This window comes from Callospermophilus lateralis, chromosome 3 (assembly GCF_048772815.1).
Source record: "Callospermophilus lateralis isolate mCalLat2 chromosome 3, mCalLat2.hap1, whole genome shotgun sequence".
Lineage (NCBI taxonomy): Eukaryota > Metazoa > Chordata > Mammalia > Rodentia > Sciuridae > Callospermophilus > Callospermophilus lateralis.
In genome coordinates, this window is record NC_135307.1 from 157,710,322 (window position 1) to 157,732,402 (window position 22,081).

The 22,081-nt window shown below is 42.3% G+C and overlaps 1 protein-coding gene across 3 annotated transcripts in view; it reads left to right on the forward strand.

The window, feature by feature from the left end:
• The window catches only part of Bfsp1 (beaded filament structural protein 1), a 35,235-nt gene extending 13,154 nt beyond the window's left edge, over positions 1–22,081 (forward strand). The window contains exons 3-9 of one of the 3 annotated variants that reach the window (XM_076848934.1): positions 851–946; positions 3,318–3,410; positions 4,169–4,186; positions 7,000–7,107; positions 16,437–16,657; positions 18,191–18,276; positions 21,117–22,081. In XM_076848934.1, coding sequence (XP_076705049.1) covers positions 851–946; positions 3,318–3,410; positions 4,169–4,186; positions 7,000–7,107; positions 16,437–16,657; positions 18,191–18,276; positions 21,117–22,081 — 1,587 coding nt within the window. The remainder of the gene's footprint in view (positions 1–850; positions 947–3,317; positions 3,411–4,168; positions 4,187–6,999; positions 7,108–16,436; positions 16,658–18,190; positions 18,277–21,116) is intronic. The other 2 variants (XM_076848933.1, XM_076848935.1) reach the window with 2 other exon arrangements.

Genomic DNA, 22,081 nt, shown 5'->3' on the forward strand with positions numbered 1-22,081 from the left:
AACACACTGTAGAATTTAAGCCAATTCCAGACATCACAGCACAATCTTGAGCATGAACAGTTTTCTTATACCTACTTGTTTTAATCCAAACAGCAATGAGACAGAAGTCTGAATTACCAGAAAGTTTAGTGAGATAATTCAATCATCAGTCATAAATGTCATTTCCAACTTTAAAGGAACAAATGCTATTCTCAATAGTTATCATTCTAAAAATGTATTTTGTGTTAAAACTATATCTCAAGGTGAAATTTTAACAGTTTTTGAAAAGAAAAATACTAAAATACAGATTTAAGTATTAATGGGAAATGATTTTCTTATCTTAGTCTTGGATACTCAAGTCACTAAAGGTAAGATAGAGAGCAGATATTGATGTTGCTTAAATTTGATGTTTTTTGGCATATAAATATACCCTAATTCTTAGCTCCTTTTAGGTGAAAAATTTTCAACCCTGACACTATTGACTTTGGGGTGTGTGTGTGTGTGTGTGTGTGTGTGTGTGTGTATGTGGTGGGATGTCACATGTATTATAAAATATTCAGTAGCCTTACAGGCTTCTACCCACTTGGTGCCAGTAGAAGTACCACCCTTCAAATGGTGACAATTAAAAATGTCTCCAGATATTTCAAAAGCCTCTCTGGGTGCAGAATCATGTCCTCATGAACTATTGTCCTGGACCAGATTCAATGGCTAACTCAGGCTTTTCTATGATGCTAAATCTCAGACCCCTTCCCAGACAAGAATCTGTATTCATTTTAATAAGTCCCCATGTGATTAGCCGCATACCTGGCTCACCTTACACCTATGCTCTGATGCCATACAATCCTGGATGTGTCACTTTTCTTCACTGCAGGAAGCTGACGAAGCCCTGTTGCATAACCTACGCCTTCAGCTTGAAGCTCAGTTTCTGCAGGATGATGTCACTGCAGCCAAGGACAGATACAAAAAGGTAACCAGGATCCTTCTGAATCCTTTCCCTCCGAAACCCAGTTTGCGTTTGTTCAGACAAGCCCAGGGCACTCGTGGCTGGTCACTGAGATGCTGGAGTGGGCTTCCTTGGGTGTGCATTTTTTCCCCAGAGGATGGGTTGGTTACTGGGCAGCACTTACTAAGCCAGATGTGTGTAGAGGTGTAGGCAGTAGTGGGTATGTTGAGGGCTGTGGTGTTGGGAACTAGTATCTATATTGTGTATTCTAATTTATAAAGTGATTTAGATAGATTGGTCCTCTTTCTGCTCAGAAAATGCAGAAATGGAGAAAATACATACACACACACACACACACACTCACACACAAAGTCTATGTTATAGCTCTTTGCTTTGCCTCTGAGTTGGTTAATTGAATATATCCATTCCTAGGGTGTCTCTAACTTTCCCCACCTCTACCTGCTTCTACAGGCCTGACTTTGGAGGGGTCTTAGTCTTGGTGGAAAATATAAAATCCTGGGGCTGTATAACCCTGGGTGAGCGTAGGCACCTCCCTAGAAGTAACTTCCCTAGGTTTCTTTTCATCTAAAAGATGAAAAGGCCAGCCTCCAGAGCAGGAGTATGGATTAACTAGTGAGCAGACGTGTGGGTGCCTGACCCTGACCCTGGAGCTTACTTCTCCCGTGGGCTCTGACCTCCCCATTGCCAATATCTGCATCTCGGCCTGAGGACCTTTCTCCAGGGATCTGAAGGCTGCTTTGTCCATAAGGAAGTTTGGGGGAACTTCTGTCCCCTGGAAGCAGCCTCAACTGATGGGAGGTGGTGTATAAACCCCCCAGCTCCCACTTACCCATTTGGGACAACTCTGAGGCCTCTGATCTGCTGAGGATCCCCTGGAGCATTGAGCTCAGGTGCTTGCAGTTGTGACTGACTGATGATACCCCCCACTGGCTAACTTCCTTCCCTGTCTCGTCTCCATTCCACTCCTGGCGTCATTGCCCACATCAATTATTACCACTCAGATCCTTTGCTCAGGGTCTGTTCCTAGGAAAACACAAACAGAGATGATGTGGTGTTGCAGGTACAGCTGGAGGTTGGCAAGGACTCGGCAAGCCTGCTGTTCTCTTCCTCCCTCAGCGGGTGCAAGGGTGCAGTTCTTCTTCCCTCCAGTTTATATCCTTCCGGCTTCCCACCAGGCACCTCACCTGCTCCTTCCTCTTCACCTGCCTTCTTGCCTCTACTTTAGCTGAGCAAGGGAGCCCTCCATGGGAGTTCTGGAGTATGAGTGTGAATTACAGCACAGGGTTGGTCCCACCTGGGGGCAAAGGCGGTTTGTTCTGTGTTAGTCATTGGCCTGAATTGAGATGTGGTGGGGTCCCTGTAGCTTCTGGACAAGATGACTACTGGTTGGCCAAGGCCACTCTGGAGAGGGCTGTGTTATCAATCATCACTCATAGCTGGGGACGGGAGCATTGGCTGGTAGAGGGGATCAGGCTTCCCTGAGGACAGTTTTAGCTCTGTGCTATATAGAAGGACTTGCATTTTAAGTTTGCCTGAGACCACACACATTCAGCATGTCACTTAGCCCAGACATGATGGACCCAAATCACCCTGTCTTTGAAACACTGCCTTTGTGCTGGTGTCAGAAAGGATCCTTTGGGCCCTCCTGGTCTCGTCTGTACTCCTGCCTCTCTATCCAGGACTCTGGGAAGAAACAACCAAGGGCCAATGTAACTGATGGGAAATAGCAACACAAACCAAGCCTTGGCTTGTTCTCGTTTGTCCTACTCTGTTCTTGTGAAGAACAGCAGAGATATGGAGTGCCTGCTCCATGGTGGACACATGGAGGATGGCCCATCAATAGCAGCAAACTTTTCACTCTCTTTTCATCCCCATGGGTGAGGTTAGGCCACTCACTCATGGTTATATAGGCCCAGGATTTGAATGATATTTTCCAGTACACCAAGACCCCCCAAGTCAGGCCTGTGAGAAGCAGGTGGAGGTGGGGAAAGATAAAGACACCCTAGGAATGAATGTATTCAATTAACCAACTCAGAGGCAAAGCCAAGAGCTATAACATAGACTTTTTTTTTTTTTTGGCATTTTCTCCATTTCTGCCATTTTCTGAGCAGAAACAGAACAAATCTATCTAAATCACTTTGTAAATTAGAATATACAATATAGATACTAGTTCCTAACACCACAGCTCTCAACATACCTACCATTGCCTACACCTCTGTGCACATCTGGCTTAGTAAGTGCTGCCTAGTAACCAACCCATCCTCTGGTTGTGGGAGAATGTGTGAAAGTATTCATTTCTGGGTCCACCTAGGGCGAGAGGGAAAAATTTGGGCAGCTCAACTTATGATGAATAATGCTTTCCCTCTCCCAACAGAATCTTCTGGAAATTCAGACCTATATTAGCATCTTGCAGCAGATCATCCAGACCGCTCCCCAGGCCTCCACCGTCACCAGTGGGATGAGGGAGGTAAGAATTGGAATCATGACATCAAGGAAAGTAAATCAACCCTGGGGCTGTGGGTGGGGTGGAGACCATACCTGGAGCCTTTCTTCACATTCCTTGTGGGACTAGTTGACTGTGGCAGAAATCCAGGGCAAGTATTGGGTCAAACTGTGAGGGGAGCCGCAGAGTTGACAACTCACTCCCACTCCTGCGATGTGTTCTCATATGAAGTCTATTCTGTTCTTTGTTCATGTTGTAAATGCGGATACTTAGATACACAACTATGTCCCTGAACATTGTCTTAAGTATTTTCTCTTGGGAGTTCTGAATACCTTATACTTCTCTGTTAAAATATCTTCTCATTGGGCTGGGGATGTGGCTCAAGCGGTAGCGTGCTCGCCTGGCATGCACGGGGCACTGGGTTCGATCCTCAGCACCACATTAAAAAAAAAAAAAATAAAGATGTTTGTCCACCAAAAACTAAAAAATAAATATTAAAAAATTCTCTCTCTCTCTCTCTCTAAAAAAAATCTCCTCACATTTCTCACCTATTTTTTAAAAAAATATTTTTAGTTGTAGATGGACACAATACCTTTATTTTATTTATTTATTTTTACATGATACTAAGGATGGAACCCAGTGCCTCACTCTACCACTAAGCTACAACCCCAGCCCTTCTCACCTATTTTTAAATTGTTGGTCCTAGTCCATTTGTGCTGCTATAATTTGTGCAGAGTAGAAATTCATTTCTCAAATTCTAGAGTTGAAGTCCAAGATCGAAGCAGCAGCTTCTGATGAGGGCCATCTTGCTGCATCTTTACAAGTCTGAAGGCAGAAAGGACAAAAAGGGACATACTCACTCCTCATGGCAAAAGAGCAGAAGAGGGAGAAGCCACTCCCACAAGCTCCTTTATAAAAGCATTAATCCATTCATGAGGACAGAGCCCCCATGGCCTCAGTGCCTCCCACTGGACTCCACTGTCGAATGGGGGAGTAAGTTTCGTGAATTTGGGGGACACATTTGCAGCAGGTTGTTAGTTTTTTGTTCACCTTATCAATTTGGTTATAAATTTCGAATAATTTATGAGACTTTTGGTTAATACTTTTTTAAGATCAGGCTCTGCTAATTATTACGTGAGTCCTTGGCTTGACGGCTGTGGAAGAGAGGGATGATCAAAGACAGTTTGTAAAAACTGGGATTTGGATGTGAAATGTAATTCCCAATATAAGGTTCCAATTTCCTTCTTAGCTCCCTAACTGCTCAATAGGATATCGACATTTTTTTCCTTGTATGTTTTATGGAATGTTGTGATACATATAAGCTGAAGAAAAAAGAAATTAAAATTGAAATGTCAGCTGGAGGTGTAGCTCGGTGATAGTGCATGTTCAGCACAGGGTTTGATCTCCTGCAAAATAAACACATACATAAATAAATAAAACCACCATGTCCCTTCTTCAGGCTGGTGCAGAGTTTGGTAGATTGGTGAACTGATTACAAAAAAAATGATTTGTTTTTCAAGGATGACCTTGAAAAGGATAGTGATTTCTCGATCCTGGTGACACTGGGAATTTCCTAGAAACGTACTCAGGCCATGAGCCAGGGCAATGGGCCACCCAGGAAGTGGGGCCCTTCTCTCTGGAATAGCCAGAGTACAGACAAGCTACAGATTCAGTGGGTTAGGGTTACTGGAGCTTTTTCATTTTGACTTAATGTTTTTATATCAAAGATAAAAGATTTGCCCAAATTTGCTTTAGAAGACACTTTTGAACCCTGCCAAGCATCATCTAAGAGGCATGGAAGTTAACTTTTTTTGGCCTTCATGGAGATATTCTCATCTAAATTGCCCATCAGTTACCATTTCAGATTCCTGTTCTCCTTAATTGATGTAGCTGAGGCTGCCCAAAGGCCCCAAGTAGCTTTTTTCCTAAAGCCTTAATTTTCTTTGTCAGAGATTCTTTCCAGATACCTTACTTTTATTTTTCAAACTCATTTCTCCCCTCTAATTCAAGTTTTTTTTTTTTTTCACATGAGAGTTCACTTTTTAAATTGTTATCATCTGTTCCCTTCTAACAAAATCCTTCGGAGTTCTAAGAACAGAGGGACTGATCAGACTTCATTTGATATCATTGGATCAGTATCATCTGGGAGCTTGTGAGAAATGCAGAATGTTCAGCCTGATCTCAGGCCCACTAAGTCATAATCTGCTTTTTAGCTAGATTCCCCAAGGATTTGTGTGCATGTGGAAGGTGGAGAAATGCAGATTTAGAAAGCATTCCATTATTTTAAAATTAATTTTTTGAAAATGTGTTCTTTTTAGATATACACAACAGTATAATATGTTTAGACATATTATATCATACATGGAGTATAACTTATTCTAATTAAGATCCCATTCTTGTGGTTGTACATGAGGTGAAGTTTCACTGTGGTGTTTTCATATATGAACATAGGAGAGTTATATCTGATTCATTCCACTGTCTTTCCTATTCCCATCCCCCTCCCTTCCCTTCATTCCCCTTTGTCTAATCCACTGAACTCTATTCTTTCCTCCTCCTCCTTGTTGTGTGTTAGCATCTGCATATCAGAGAGAACATTCTACCTTTGGTTTTTGAGGATTGACTTATTTCACTAAGCATGATAGTCTCTAGATCCATTCATTTACTGGCAAAAGTCATAAAATCATTCTTTTTATGGCCGAGTAATTCCGTTTGTGTGTGTGTGTGTGTGTGTGTGTGTGTGTGTGTGTGTGTGTTACATTTTCTTTATCCATTTATCTGTTGAAGGGCACCTAGGTTTTTTTTTCACCTGCGAGCACATTGTTCAGCTATTGTGAATTGAGCTGCTGTAGTAACTTTGATGTGGCTGCATCACTATAGTATGCTGATTTTAAGACCTTTGGGTATATACTGAGGAGTGGGATAGCTGGGTCAAATGATGGTTCCATTCCAAGTTTTCTGCGGAATCTCTATACTGCTTTCCAGAATGGTTGCCCCAGTTAAGCATCCCATTTTTAACGAATCTTGGCTTAACAATTCTGCAAACCAGTTAGAAAGTCACTTTTTGAGAATCAAATGCCTTGTCTCTTATCTAGGTCTATGCACAGGTATCCTGATACTCAAGTCTCTTTTTTTTACTTATGAAAAGTAAAAAAGAAATAAAAAGGCATGAACAGTGGCCATCCGGGATCTGTCTGAGTCAGCTTGGGCTGCTGTGATAGGATTCCAGAGATGGACATTTATTTCTCATAGTTCTGGAAGCTGGAAGTCCAAGATCAAGGGGCTGGTAGGGTCTAACTGCTAAGTACTCTCTTCCTGGCTTATAGTCAGCTACCTTCCTGCTGGCTGCTCACATGGTGGAGAGAGACAGCACATAGTATCTCTTCCTCTTCTCACAAGGACACTAATCAAATCTTGGGGCCCCTCCTTCATGACCTCATCTGACCCTAATCACCTCCCAAAGGTCCTATTACCTTGAGGGTTAGAACTTCCACATATAAATTTGGGGTGGGGGTGGGTACACATTCAGTCCATAACAGAGTTCCACACTTTTCCTGTCCCTTTTATCTTTGCATTTCTCCCATGTGTGATTCTGAATCTGGCCTTCTTTGTGCAGGAGAAGCTCCTGACTGAACGGGAAGTGGCCGCCCTGCAGAGTCAGCTGGAAGAGGGCCAGGAGGCGCTCTCCCACCTGCAGGCACAGAAGACGGAGCTGCAGGCCCAGGTATGGCTCCACGTTCTCATGTCTGCCACTCACTATTGGGAATTCACACCACATGTATGAATCAGGGTCTCTCACACATTTTATTGACATGTCATATGCATTCACAAGTAATCTGGCTCTGTGAATTGTCACAAACATAACTTAACCTGTGAGCCTGACAGAGTCTGAGCAGGTGACCAAGTGCCCTGCTTTGCTCTGAGCTGAGGGAGTTCCCAGGAGAAAGGATATTCAGTGCCCAACCTGGAAGGAGTCCTGGGCCAATAGAGACAGGATCTGTGGTGCCCTTTCAAGTCACATCCCCGGACCACCAGCTTCTTCATCATTGATTCTTTTGGCCCAGGTTAAACTTGTTAAGGATAAGAAGAAATAGACACATATCGGGGTCTTTGTTTAACTTGCTCAAATCTATGCTTCCTGTTTCTCTTCTCCCAACAAAATTTCTCCTTTGGAATTGGATTATGAATCTAGAAAGAGTAGATATGTCAGTATTGCCCCTGGATAGAATTTTGTTAGTGTAAAGCCCCCATTTCCATCCTGTTCTGCTTTGGGTGAAGCTTCATTTGAAAACTCAATGCACCTGGTTTTTGTGGCCTGCCTTCTTGGCTTGGGGACTTCAGGGTTCATCTGCTTGGTTCCTTTTTGTTTTCTTTCTCTTGTTCCTAAATGGCTGACCACTCTGATGGGGAATGTTGGGTTAAAATACTGCATCTTCCTGTGGTTCTGTAACTACATTTCCCAAATCAAAAAATAAATTGACGTAATAGACAAGTACATCTAAGGGACAAGAGAGTGAAAAAATCTAAAACTGACTCTAGAAAAACTAGAGCATCTACCTGGGCGTTATGTTGGTCTCTATCCTGTAGTGCCCACAAAATCAGAAAAGGTAAATACCTCGGTTAGAGGAGGTGCATTTCATAGATATTCCACACTTTCCATGTTGGCTCAGAATCTCATTTTGGGACCCCAGAGTTCAGGCTGCTGTTTCTCACCCCTGTTGCACACCACACAAAACTCTTGCTGTGCAGTAGTTGTCAAGAGCAACTGGAAAGCAACCTGAGAACAGTGACTGTCCCAGGAACTGAAGATCAGAGTGGGAGAACTCAAGTAGTGACCTTCAGACTCGTCCTTCTCAGGAGACTAGCCATGGCTTAGGGACCAGATGCCTCATCTTGGTGATCATGGTTTTCTCTGTGGTCCTGAAAGGACAGAAGAAGGGAGAGAGAGAGAGAAGGTTGGGGTGGGTAGGGAGAGAAAGAGTGGTGCATGTGTATATGTAGGGATGTATGTGTAGTATGTGGTATGTGTATGTGGAGTATTTATATATGTGGGATGTGTGTGTATGTGCATATGAGGTATATGTTGTGTATATGTGTGTTCTGTTGCTGTATGTGATGCGTACTGAATGTATACTTGTATAGATGGTGTGGTGTTTAGTGTGTGTGTATAAAGTGTGTGCTGTGCTGGGTGGATATGTATGTACGTACCATGTATAAATGTGGGGTGTGTGTATATATGGTATAATGTGTGGTGTGTGTATGTTGTATGTGTGACATGTGTGAAAGTATGTGTAGTGTGAGGTGTGTATGTATAGTGTGTGTGGTGCATATATATATGCTTGATGTGTGTATGTGTGGAGTTGTATGTATGTAGGGTGTGTGTATGGTTTGCTATGTCTGTCATGTGTCATTAAGGAAGTGGATGTGGCCCAGTCCTGGTCAGGAGACCAATGTTTTCCAAACCCCAAGTCACAACTCATTGGCTTAAAGTGAATTCAGCAGAATTGACTGCAGAAAAAAAAAACGAAGAAACAAGGAACACTTGACTAAGAGTAAGACATTACAGCCTGCATAGCAAGAAAAGGTAGGATTTGTTCTGTGAAACCTTTGTTTTAAATATATTTACCTATATATTTAAATATGTAGATATTTGTTCAAATACACACACACACACACACATGCAAACACAAACACATTTGTGTGAGGCACATGACTGTCAGTGAGAACTGTGTCGTTTCCTGTGGCTGTGGTGACAGAGCTGAAAAACCACTGCCCTAAATACTGAGGAGGATGAGAGAACACCACCTGCTATGGAAAGTTCTAGTTGCAGGGCAAAAAGCATGTTTGCTCTTTATGTACATGTACATATTTGTTGAATATAAAAATAAGAATTTTTTAAAAAAATTTTTTTAATATTTATTTTTTTGTTTTCGGCGGACACAACATTCCTCTTTGTATGTGGTGCTGAGGATCGAACCCGGGCCACATACATGCCAGGCAAGCACGCTACGGCTTGAGCCACATCCCCAGCCCCCAAAATAAGAAATCTTGTAGAGGTTAATCTGGTTTCTGAGTACACGAAGTACAACGGTCTGGTTGGCACCTTTTTCCCACTGTCTATTGCTGAGACTGATTAATTTATTTGGGTGTGTTCACCTCTTTAAAGCAGGGTCTGAACCGTCTCTTCTCTGCTGTTCTCCAGCTTTTGGTAGTCTGGTGATACCTGTGAACACCTTCTCAGAAAAATGTTGTTTTTAAGATAGAGTAATTAAAAGCAGACCAATTGTATTGAAACACTTATCAAAATATCAAATCATTTCATAGATAATAATATACAGATGCTCCTTGACTTACAATGGGTTTTCAACCCGACAATTCCCATCTGAAGATGATGTAAGTTGCAAGTGCATCTAATACCACTAACCCACTGCATGTCCCAGCTTAGCGACACTGTACACTGTAAAGCATCAGTTGTTTCCACTCATGATGGTGGCACTGTCCCACATTGCAGGATGGTCATACTGCATATCCTTAGTTCAGGAAGAGAGAAAGTGCAAGATAAAAAGTATGGTTTCCACAGAATGCATGTTGCTTTCATACCATGGTAGAGTGGAAACATCACAAGTTGAATCATTGAAAGTCTGAGATCATCTGTATGTGCTCATCCTTCAGTATCCATGGGGTTTTGGTTCCAGGATTTCCAGTTGATACCAAAACCCATGTATACTCAAGTCCCTGATATAAAATGGCTCACAATTGTGTGTATAACCTAGGCACATCCTCCCGTATACTTTAAATCATCTCTAGGTTACTTATAATGCCTAACACAATGTAAATGCTGTCTAAATAGTGGACATACAGTAATGTTTAGGGAATAAGGGAGACAAAAGAGATTTTTAAATTCAGATGTAATTTTAAAAATGTGTTTGTTCCTCAGTTGGTTGAATCTGTGGGTGAGGATCCCAAGGACATGTAGGGCTGACTGTGTTCAATAACAAAATCCAGCTATGAGTCTAATGAAACTCAAGTTTGCTGTCTTAATGGATTACCACAAATTAGGAACGTAAAACAGCACCTATTTATTTTCTCAGGGTCTTGTATGTTAGATATCTGGGAAGGGTCAGTTGATTTCTCTGCTCTGGGTCACACTAGGCTGAAATAAAGTTGTGGGCTTGCCTAGATGTTTGTCTGGAGGCTCTTGGAGGAGCATTTGCTTCCATTCTTGTTTAAGTTGTTGGCAGAATTTAATTCTGTGCACTGTAGGATTGAGAACCCTGTTTGTTGGCCGTTGGCCAGGAGCAGTTCTAGGAGCTGCCAGCATTCTTTGACCCAAGGCTCCTCCATCTTCAAAGCTAGCAGCAGTGCATTGAATAATCCTCATGCATCTAATTTTTCTGATGTCTGCTTTTGCATTTCTCTGACTTCTGCTTATGAAGGCTCATGTAATTAGGATCAATTTAGAGTAACTTTCTTCTTAAAAGATTCATTAATTAACTTGGGCTGGGGATGTGGCTCAAGCGGTAGCGCGCTCGCCTGGCATCCGTGCGGCCCGGGTTCGATCCTCAGCACCACATACAAAGAGGGATGTTGTGTCCGCCGAAAACTAGAAAATAAATATTAAAAAATTCTCTCTCTCTCTCTCTCTCTCTTAAAAAAAAAAAAAACAACCTTAACTACATCTGCAAAGTCCCTATTCTATGTAATGTATTCATGGGCATAACACCAATGGGTAAAGGTCATGGGGAGCAAGAATTTTCTTAATTAGCTCTAATTAAAACCCTAACATGACTGGATGCACCCAGGAGTTTCTGACTCAGTAGGTCTGGGTTGGAGCCTGAGAGTATGCATTTCCAAGTTTCCAGATGCTGCTGCTAGTCCAGGAACCACACTAAGAACCACAGGTCAAGTCCTAGGTATGGTCAGAGTGTTTTCACCTGATCCGCCTGGGGCCAGACTTGTGCCCTCTGTGGCCTCATTCAAAATGTTATTGGCTAGATTTTTGCTAGTTAAAGATTTTCTGGCTTCCAAATGGAACAGCTAAACTGAGAGCTTCAAAGGAGAATTGGATATCTGGGGAAGTAGAGCTTCTGGCAGGACTGTGGCAGCTGATTCTACCTCTGGTGAAGGCCTATGATGATTCCAGAATCTTCCATGTCCAGGGTCCTCAGGGCAAGGTCCCGGGTCCATCATTATCAGGGTCATCTGGGAACTTGTCAAAAATGCACATTTATAGGTGCATCCCAAACCTAGGGAATCAGTAACTTGGGCAGAACCCAGTAATGCCCAGGTGATTCCACAGGCTCAAGTTTGAGAGACCCAGGGCCCCAGAATGGAAGGAACAGAGCCTAATATTGGAGCTGGGGACCTTCCTTCAAGTAAGCTGAACATAGATGAAATAAGATCCCTGGATATGAAATTTCTTACAGGTGGAGTAGGGACAGGCACTTCTGACTTCTTAAATGGCATCGACTGAATTTCTGTGACAGGGAGGTGAAAAAAATCACATTAATTGCAAAATGGGAACCTCCCAGGTCTCATTTTTCATTAAGGTCAGTTAGTACCATCTAGTGGTGATTCTTGGTAATACTATGTAATTTGTGAAGGGTGAAGGATACTGATTTTTCCTTTTTTTTTTTTTTTTTACAAAGACTTGTACCCAAAGGTACCAGGAATCCTAAGAGGCAGGAGCTCCCTGCTCTACAGGTGGCTCACGCTCAGTCTCCTGTGTGTGCTGCTGCCCTGTGCTGCTCACAGCTCAATGAGTAGATGGATATAAACCAGAGGATCTAATGGTCTAAGCAGAAACATAGCAGTGTCCTGGCTCAAAATAAAGTTCAGGTTGTCACGTGGCCCACATCCACTGAGTCCTCTTGGCCTTCATCAGAGGCAAAACAAGCTCTAAGAGAATGGGACTCTTACTGTTTTTCTGTATATTCTTCCTTTTGATGACTGGTTTAAATTACTGAGCTGTAAAAACCTCAGTGGTGTGCACAGAAGTCCAGTTTTTACAAACCCAGCCATGAGTTCACTGAACAGGCAGAAACACACAGAGCCTTAGGGGCCTGTTGAAGATTAGAAGGTGCCTTACAGGAGTAGCATGAAGCCTCCTTCCTGGAGCATGAGATCCTCCCACTCTACCCAAGGACATCCAGCCTTTTTTTTTTTTTTTTTTTTTTTTTTAATTTTATTTTTTTATTGGTTATTCAAAACATTACAAAGATTGCAGAATCACATCGGTTACACATCCACATTTTTACATAATACCATAATAGTAACTGTTGTATTCTGCTACCTTTCCTATCCTCTACTATCCCCCCTCCCCTCCCCTCCCATCTTCTCTCTCTACCCCATCTACTGTAATTCATTTCTCTCCTTATTTTTTTCCCATTCCCCTCACAAACTCTTATATGTAATTTTGTATAACAATGAGGGTCTCCTTCCATTTCCAAGCAATTTCCCTTTTCTCTCCCTTTCCCTCCCACTTCATGACTCTGCTTAATGTTAATCTTTTCCTCCTGCTCTTCCTCCCTGCTCTGTTCTTGGTTGCTCTCATTATATCAAAGAAGACATTTGGCATTTGTTTTTTAGGGATTGGCTAGGACATCCAGCCCTTAACACACCTCTTTCTTCCAGCAAACAACAAGCAAGCACACATACAACTGTATTCATAAACAAAAAGGCCTACCACCCACTTGCCACTATCACAAACAACAAACCATCAAATCATGAGATCTGAAAAAAAAGTCATGCTTGTCTTCTAGGGTAGAAAGATTGTAGATGACTTTCTTAGCCTCTGTTTTCCCATTTTGACAGCCCTTTGTTATTTTATGTACAGTTCAAAAGTGAATGAAGTAAAAACACTCAATGAGGGTGTGTGTGTGTGTAGATCACACTAAGTACCCTGTATCTTTGGTGAGAATAGGGCAATGTAGAATTTTCCAGAGCCCTAGAGTGTGTTTTCACATAAATGTGTGTGTGTGTGCATGTATGTACACATGCCGGTACTCTACTCACCTGCAGCTGGGAGGAGTCTGGGGCAGGGATGGACCGTGGTTTCAGGAAGTTTCTAAGATCCTGAACAGGTGGGTTTGAATCCTCTTGTGGGCAAGTGACTTCACCTGTGTGTCTTAGTGTCCTCATCTGGAGCCTGGAACTAAAACAGCCCCCTCTAGACAAGGTTGTTGGGAGCTTGGTGATTCGACCCAGGTTGGAATTTGTCAGCACAGACCATGGATTCGTGTTCTGGGCTGGGAAGCCACACCCAAAGGGGGAATTTCTTGATACTTAATATTTTCTTTGTTATGGAACATTTTAAACACAAAAGAAACTGAGAGAATGTTCCCATCCCTGACACTTGACCCCTCTTATGTCATCTATGGCCCTGCACATCCCTCATATAATTCTGAAGCCACTCTGAGATTCAGGCCTCGGAGGGGTCTCTTCAGCCCCTTTATGTCTTGGGGTGTGCGAGTACTGTGATGTGGGTAAGAATATGTGGCTTACCCACATATATTTGACATTATAGGTGACTATTGAATTGAGGTTTTTTTTTTTTTTTTTTTTTTTTTTTTAAAGAAACAAACCCAATTACTGGTCTAAATAGGCAGGGCACTTTTTAATTTTGAAAATATTTTTATAACCTTTATTTCATTTTTATGTGGTGCTGAGGATGGAACTCAGTGCCTCATGTGTGCTAGGCAAGTACTCCACCACTGAGCCACAATCACAGCCCCTTAAAAATTGTTAAGACTTCTAAAAAGTTGCAAAAATAGCATTGTGTTTTCCCACATACTCTTTGTATAGTCTACCCAAGTGCTAGAATCTTAGAGTCACAGGAAATGACGAAGGCCAGGATGATACTGTGCTATTATTAATAGGCTGTGCCAGAATGTCATAGTTACCCCACTAATGCTTTGTTCTGGTCTAAGACCCTACTCCTCTTCAGGTGTTGTGTGTCTTTACGCTCCCGAAGTCTGGGACAGTTCCTTAGTCTTTCTGAACTCGATGCTTTTGAAGAGTCCAGGCCAACTATTTTGGGGAACAGCCCTCCATCTGGGTTTTCCGGTTGTTTTCACAGATTTAAACGGACATTCTTTATTTTTTTGGCAAGTATCCCTAGGAAGTGACATTGTGTCAATGTGTCACATCATGTTCATTTATCTTCACACTGACAATGTTTAACTTTCATTGGTTGCTTAAGGTGGTGTCTGCCACGTTTCTCCACTGGCAAGGTTTTTCTTTTTCTTTTCCCAAAGGAGCAAGGTATGTTAATTGAGAGCAGGTGTGCAGCAGGAACCAGGAACCAGGATGTGGGGCAGCTGCTATTTGTCTCCTTCCCCTCCTGTTCCTTCGCTTGCCACAGGCTCCCTCATCTGTTTACCTTTGCCCTTTGGCTTTATTATGTCTTTCTGGAGAATTACCTTTCTCAGCTTCATGCACATTATGAAAGATCATCATTCTAAAATGGCAGGCTTAGACCCCAGTTTATGTATCCCAATGAATCTAGAACATGCCACCATGTGCCTAGAACCTTGCCACTACCCCTAAGGTTCCTTTCCAAATTCCCAGGAAATAAAGCACATGATGGGCCAGCCTAAGTTGAACCCAACCCCGGTTCCAAGCTCGGATGGGAGGATAGTGTTGCATTGTTATTGGACCCTCCTTGTGGATGGATGGATGGAATGACACAGGTTGGACAAACATCTTCCCAAAGTGTTTAGTACATGCCACTTTCTCTCTCAGCCTCATTCCTTCCTGTCTGCTGGAGGCAACAGATATATTCTTGAACACCTTTGCAAGCTAAGTTTCCATATGTAATTACTTACGGACTTCTTTATCCAAAGACTAGATCTATATAAAATGAAAAATTGAGTTTAATAGAAATGATCATCCTCCAGGGTTTCCAGCATGTACATTTAGGTCTGAATGCAAGAAATACATTGTAGTGAATATTCATGAAGTCGGATGCAGATACCTCTCTACCCTCCCCACCTTCCAAGACTCCAAGTGTGGCCCATGGACCAGCATATCCACATCCTGTGGGAGCTGGTTAGAAAGACAGTCTCTGGCCCCTTCCTTCTCAGAACTACTGAGTCAGAATCTTACCATCCTTATGTGACTCTAATGTACAATGCAGTTTGAAAGACACTGCTCTAGGTAGAAGTAGTGTTTTTGTTTCATCTTGATTTTGAGGGCTGTGCATGTCAAATTCTTTCCTATGTAGAATGAGATTGTAAAAGGGTCATGACTTACAGGTATTAAACTTGTAAACAAGTGCTTTTTTGAATTTTTATCATTGTCAGAAGCTCTTAAAAGGACAATAAAACTACTTCTTTCTCTTTTTCTACCTTGATTTTTACCTTGCATTAACATAAAAATTGTCTTCCTTAACATTGTTTTCTTTTATTTTTTTGCAGTGCCGGGTGTCGACCCCAGGGCCTCGTGCATCCTAGGCATCTAATATCATTTTATATATACACAAGCATGCATGTGCATGAACATACACACACACACGCTCACACACACATTTTAGCTAGTAAAACATAAATAAAACACTACTGATTAAAACTCAGGAGAAAATTAAAGCATTCTCTTAGCTGAATAAGAACAAGAAAAAATTTCCCCTCATAATTGTTTCTGTAAAGGTAGCATCTTATCTATTTCGTATGTTCTCTTTCTACTTCAGTTTTGGCTACCAAGTTTATGCTAAGTCATTAAGATATGGAGAACATACTTTATCTGATTTAGATCAATCTGTGGGCAGCAGGTTTCTTTTTATTTTCTGGGTTTGTCATCTTCACTCTGCCATGGGGATGGGTCCCCTTGTGGACTAATCCTACAGGGGGCTGAAGTTCATGCTTGGAAATAGGAGCTCAGTTTTTAAATTCTTCTTTGTTTGAAGAGGTTCCAAATGAGTCATTGCTAGTCTCCAACTTATAGAGAAACCAATGAAGCAGATGAAACTTTGTAGACAGAGATCAGGTTCCCCTGGTGAAGTCCACATCTTGGGGAGAGGGTGGGATGGGTTTCCTGGTAGTGTGTCTTTGCCCACAGACAACGACCCTGGAACAAGCTATTAAAAACGCCCACGAGTGTTATGATGACGAGATTCAGCTTTACAACGAGCAGATCGAAAGCCTGAGGAAGGAGATCGAAGAGGCTGAGCGGACACTGGAGAGGTCTTCCTATGACTGCCGGCAGCTGGCCGTGGCCCAGCAAACTCTGAGGAATGAGCTGGATCGGTATCATCGGATCATTGAGATCGAAGGCAACAGGTGTGGGCATGCCTCTGCGTACTGGTCTCCCCATCCTGGTCACTTTCAAATTATATCAGTCCTTGTTGAAGACCTACTAGTGCCAGGCACAGGTCTAGGCAGTGGGGACGTGGCAGGAAACGAAACACCAAAAGCTAGAATTCTAGTGGAGGAGACAGAAGAGGAGCGAATTTGTAACAGGGATGTAACCTGTGACAAGTGGTATGGAGGAAGTTTTGGGAGCGAGAAGGGGAGTGATGATGGAGTGATGCTTGAAATTGTAAGTAGGGAGACCGGAGAAGGCTGCTTTGTGCCCACAGGGTTCTGGGGACATAGGCAGTTTAGTAGGTGGGATGATGAGATGCTGCAAGTGAGGTTCCTCTCACACTGTATGGCACTTGATGGGTGCTCAGAGGTATTGCTGTGGTTGTCATGGTCATTACCACCTGGGCAGGTCAGTAATGTGGCTGTCAGTGTGCCTTCTGGTTTCCTTTATAACAGAACTGTGACTTGAACCAGTCTTACTTTAAGACTGCTGGGGAAATCCTCTTTTTTTTCCTCCCCCGCCCCCACCCCCCTCGCACCTGCATCTATCACCATGTTGACGCCCACGACCATTGGTTTCCTTCATAGAACAGGATGAGCATTGAAATATGATTTTTCAATTTGATCCTCCTTATTTCCTGGGTGTAGATTGAATTAAAAGATAAGTCTTCCCTTGCCCCAGGTGCCCCACGGTGGGCAGTACTTCCCTCCACTCTGGGTGGTCTGTCTTAGCTGATGTCTTTCCTGCTTAGCAGGAAAAGTAAGATTTTATTTCCTCTCTAGTTATTATAGTCAGCGTGCCTTGTAGCATTCCTTATTATGTCACAGTGAATGCTTTATGAGCATATTTATGAAAATAAGTCTTGAACTGCATTTAAATACTCTTGTGAACATTTTCTTTTTGGGGGAGCAGGGCATGACCAAAAGTTAACTGGGTACTGCTTTGGCTAATTTATTTATAACTTTGAATTTTGATACAGTTTCAAACTGATAGAAGTGTTACAAGAATAATTCCTAAATATACTTTACCCAGATTCATCAGTTGTTTACATTTTATCTCAGTTGCTTTTAACATTTTTCCTTCTGTTTATACGTGACATGTATTATTTAAAAAAAAAATAAGTTATACCATGTTTGCCCCAAATACTTAAGCCTGGATTGGCCACTCTTCAATTACAAAAAGAATAACAACACAAAAACTCCAATGCAACAGAGAAGTGGCATTTTATATTATAAGTAATCACTGTGCAATATTTCCATGGCTATGTGTCATCATTTATGACTTGAGCTCAAAGAAATGAGTTTTTAATGTCCTCACCTAGTGTACAAATGTCTGTGTGACTGTCAGTTTACAATTATATATAATTCATGAGCTTGATCTGCAGAAAACTTTTTTCAGTTTTGTTCAAAATTGTAGCAATTGCTTTTACCCTCCCCCCACCCTCTTTGTGTGGTTTGCTTGATGAATTAAAGGTGGCACCATGCTCTCTTTCTGGTTCTTTCTGCCAGGCTGAGCTCCGCCTTCATTGAGACTCCCATAACCATGTTCACCCCGAGTCATGGCTCCTCTCTTAGCCTTGGATCTGGCGGGAAAGGTAACACTCTCCAACCCTGGTCTCCGCTTTTTTGTGTCTCAGCAGAAATGTAAAAAAAATCTAAGCTTTCCTCTTGACCTTGACATTCATGCTCTCATCCTATCTATCTGGAAATTAAATGCTTTTATGTGAGGGAGATCTTCTTCTCTCCCTTTCTGATATGCTCCCTTGGGTGCTAAGTAACTGAGCCAAAAAGTTTATAAAGAGAAAAACTGACTGTGGTTATAGCCCACCTTGGGAATGCCATCCTTGAACATCAGGCATTTAATTGAGGGAAGAAATACAATTCAGTTTTCACTATAATAAGAAATGGATATTGAATTATATTTTTTTCCATGAATTAAATGAACTTAATCTTTGCAAAGGTGTTTAATCCAGTGTTTGGTTGCAGAGTAGATGCTCAGTTATTGTTCATTCTCTCTTTCCTTCAAAACTGAGCAGAAGCCGTGTGTGTGGGTGCACACCTATAATTTCAGCTACTCAGGAGGCTGACACAGGAAGATCTCTTGAACCCAGGCATTCTAAGCCAACCAGGGCACCATAGAGAGAGCCCCATCTCAAACAAACAACAAAACAAAACAAAACAATTCAGCAGGAACTGCTTGTTTGGCAAATATGGCTTCTACCTTCCAATGTTTGGTCTTTATTTATTTTGGTACTAGGAATTGAAACAGGGGGTGCTGAACCACTGAGCCACATCCCCAGCCCTTTTTTATATTTTATTTAGAGACAGGGTCTTGCTGAATTGCATAGAGGCTCACCAAGTTGAGGAGGCTGGCTTTGAACCTGTGATCCTCCTGCCTCAACCTCCCGAGCTGCTGGGATTACAGTCATGTGCCACCACACCGGGTCCATATTTGGCCTTGTTGGAATGTTTTACACACCTGTGAGGCATCAGCTCATATCTGAATCTCCCCATTCTGAATAAGCACAACATTTTGAGAGAGAAGAGAAGGTGATAATGTTGATACTTTCACTTTTAGGGCTTTTATTTTTATTATAAGCTGGTAATTTATAATTATATAAATTTTATGTGATCTAAGATGATGTCATGATTTATGAATGCAAGGTAGAATAATTACATCAAGCTGGCTAACATATTCATCAACTTGAATATGTAACATTTTTTTGAGGTGAGGACATTTGAAATTTGCTTTCAGCAATTTCAAAATATACAATATTCTTCAACTATATTTACCAGACCATGCAATAGGACTAAAAAAAAAAAAAAAACCCAAAAAACCCCTCAAACATATTCTTTTTGTCTAACTTAAATTTTGTACCCTTTGATTATCATTTCCTTATTCTTCTTACCACCAGCCCTTGGGAACCACATCTACTCTCTGCTTCTGTGAGTTCAGTTGTCTTAGATCCCACATATAAGTGAGTTCATACAGTATTTATCCTTCTGTGCCTGGCTTATTTTGCTTAGCATAATAATGTTCTGCAATTCCATTCATGTTGTCTCACACAACAGAATTTCCCTCTTTGTAAAGGTTGAATAGTATTCCTTGTGCATTTTTACCACATTTTCTTTACTTGTTCATCTATAGACGGCCCCTTAGTTTAAGTCTGTGTCTTGGCTATTGGGAATAATGCTGCAATAGACACGAGAGTGCAGGTGTCTCTTCTGCACCCTGATTTCAAATCTTTTGGTAAATACCTGCAAGTGGGATTGCTGGATTTTATGCAGTCTTTAAATCCATGTTTCTCAGGCAGCTCAGGGAACCAGCTCAGGGTTTTTGCAGTTGGGGTTCCAGAGTCAGAACATGGTTGGTTGTGCAGCAGTCCTGCTGGTAGACACCCAGGGCCAGCTCCATGACCCCGGCACAGGGACTACACTCAGAAGAGTCCATCCTGGCTTGGTGTTTTTACAACCTTCTCCTGAAATCGGTAATAATTTTGAACAAGGACTCTGCGTTATTCTTTTGCATGGGGCCTTGGAATTCTGTAGCTGGTCCTATAAGCATCTTTCCTCTCAGACCAGTTGTCTTTTGACATCCCTGCCTGCATCCTGTTCTCCTTTATGGCTTCAGGACCCATGGCTGCCATCTTTACTCACTCAGCTCTCCTCATTGAGGGTTAGTCCATGTTAGATGCTGGTGCTATGTCCTTCTTAGGCCTGGGATTACCAGTGGGAGGGAATGGAAAAGATGCTGGGGATAAAAAAAGTTCTGAAATCACTGTATAAGCGGAGTGGAAAGCCTTGGAGATTTCACAGGGTAAGATTTTTGTTTTCTTCAGCATCTAATATTTCCATTCCAGTGTGAAGGAATGGGTAGGTCTTTGAGAACACAGAATTCCTATGGTTTCTGTATCTAATAGCATCACTTCCGATTTTGGCTGAAGGGGAAGGGAATGCTGACTAAAGGGTGGTCATATTTATATAGATTGTTGGGATAAATGTGGAGTGAGGGAGATATGCTGTGGATGGATTCCATTTCCAAGCCTGACGACATCTGACCACGTCAGAGTCCTGGGCAGTTTTCCTGTGTCTCTCTAACTCTGTTGAGAGAACGACTTTGTGGAATGGGTTACTAGTGGGTAGAACTATGAGCTTCAGAAAAAGTAGCACTTTCCTTTCCCTTTGGGGAATCACTGAAGGAACAAGTTGATTTGTCTACCAAAGTTACAAAGCTTGGCAGAGCTAGAACCTCAACATGGAATGAGGAACAATAGAATTCCATTGTTTTTGACCTATATATAGTAAATCCCATCCTGGCATTAGACGTTTGTCTCTAATTCAGTTAGTATATTTTTCAATGAATGCATTTTTATTCCCTTTTATTGACAATTTTATACTTGACTTCCTGTTTTTTTTTTTTTTAATTTTTTTTTAGATCTTACTAGGGCTCTGCAGGATATAACAGCAGCAAAACCCAGACAAAAAGGCCTCCCTAAGAACATTCCAAGGAGAAAGGAGATTATAGCTCAAGATAAAGCAGATGAAACTCTGGAAGACCCACCATTAAAACGTGTGGAAGATACAAAACCAGTGCAGGTGGTACTTAAAGAGGAAGATGAATTTAGGCTTGAATCAGGGGGTGGAGAAGCAAGTCTCCTAACACAAGAAGGGGACCCAGAGGATGTGCCAGATGGAGGACAGATCAGCAAAGCCTTTGGGAAACTATGCAAGATGATCAAGGATAAAGTGAAGGGCACCAAAGAGCCTGTGCCCGAGCCCCCTGCTGACCTGTACACCAAAGGGCGGCACGTGATGGTCACAGGGGATGCTAGTTATATGGACCCTGAGTTCTTTTCCCCCTCAATCCCAGCCAAGGGTGGAGTAGTGATTTCCACCGAAGAAGACTCTACGCATCCTGACAGCGAAGGGGAGCCCACTCCTACTCCTGAGCAGCCCACGCCACCTCTGGAAGATGGACAGGAGGGTCCCCAGGAGAAAGAAGATGAACACCCAGCTGAAGAGGAGACTACAGACAAGGAGAGTGGGACAAATTCCAAAGATGTGAAGAGTCCTGGGGAGAAAGACGATGACCAGAAGGAAGAGGAGAAGTCCAAGAAACCCTGTCCTGAGACAATACCTGGTTCCGAGAGACCATCTACACCCCAGTCTCAAAAGGCTGGGGCCCATGAAGGTAGACCAGGGGGTCCTGGGAGTAAGAGCAGCAGCCTGCTGGATAAAAGCCCCCCCAGGGCATTGACTTTCAAGAAGGTGGAAGTGGTGGAATCCATTGAGAAGATTTCAACAGAGAGCATTCAGACATATGAAGAAACGGCTGTGATTGTGGAGACGGTGATTGGGAAGACAAAGGCAAACAAGAAATTGGGAGAGAAGGGCTCCTAA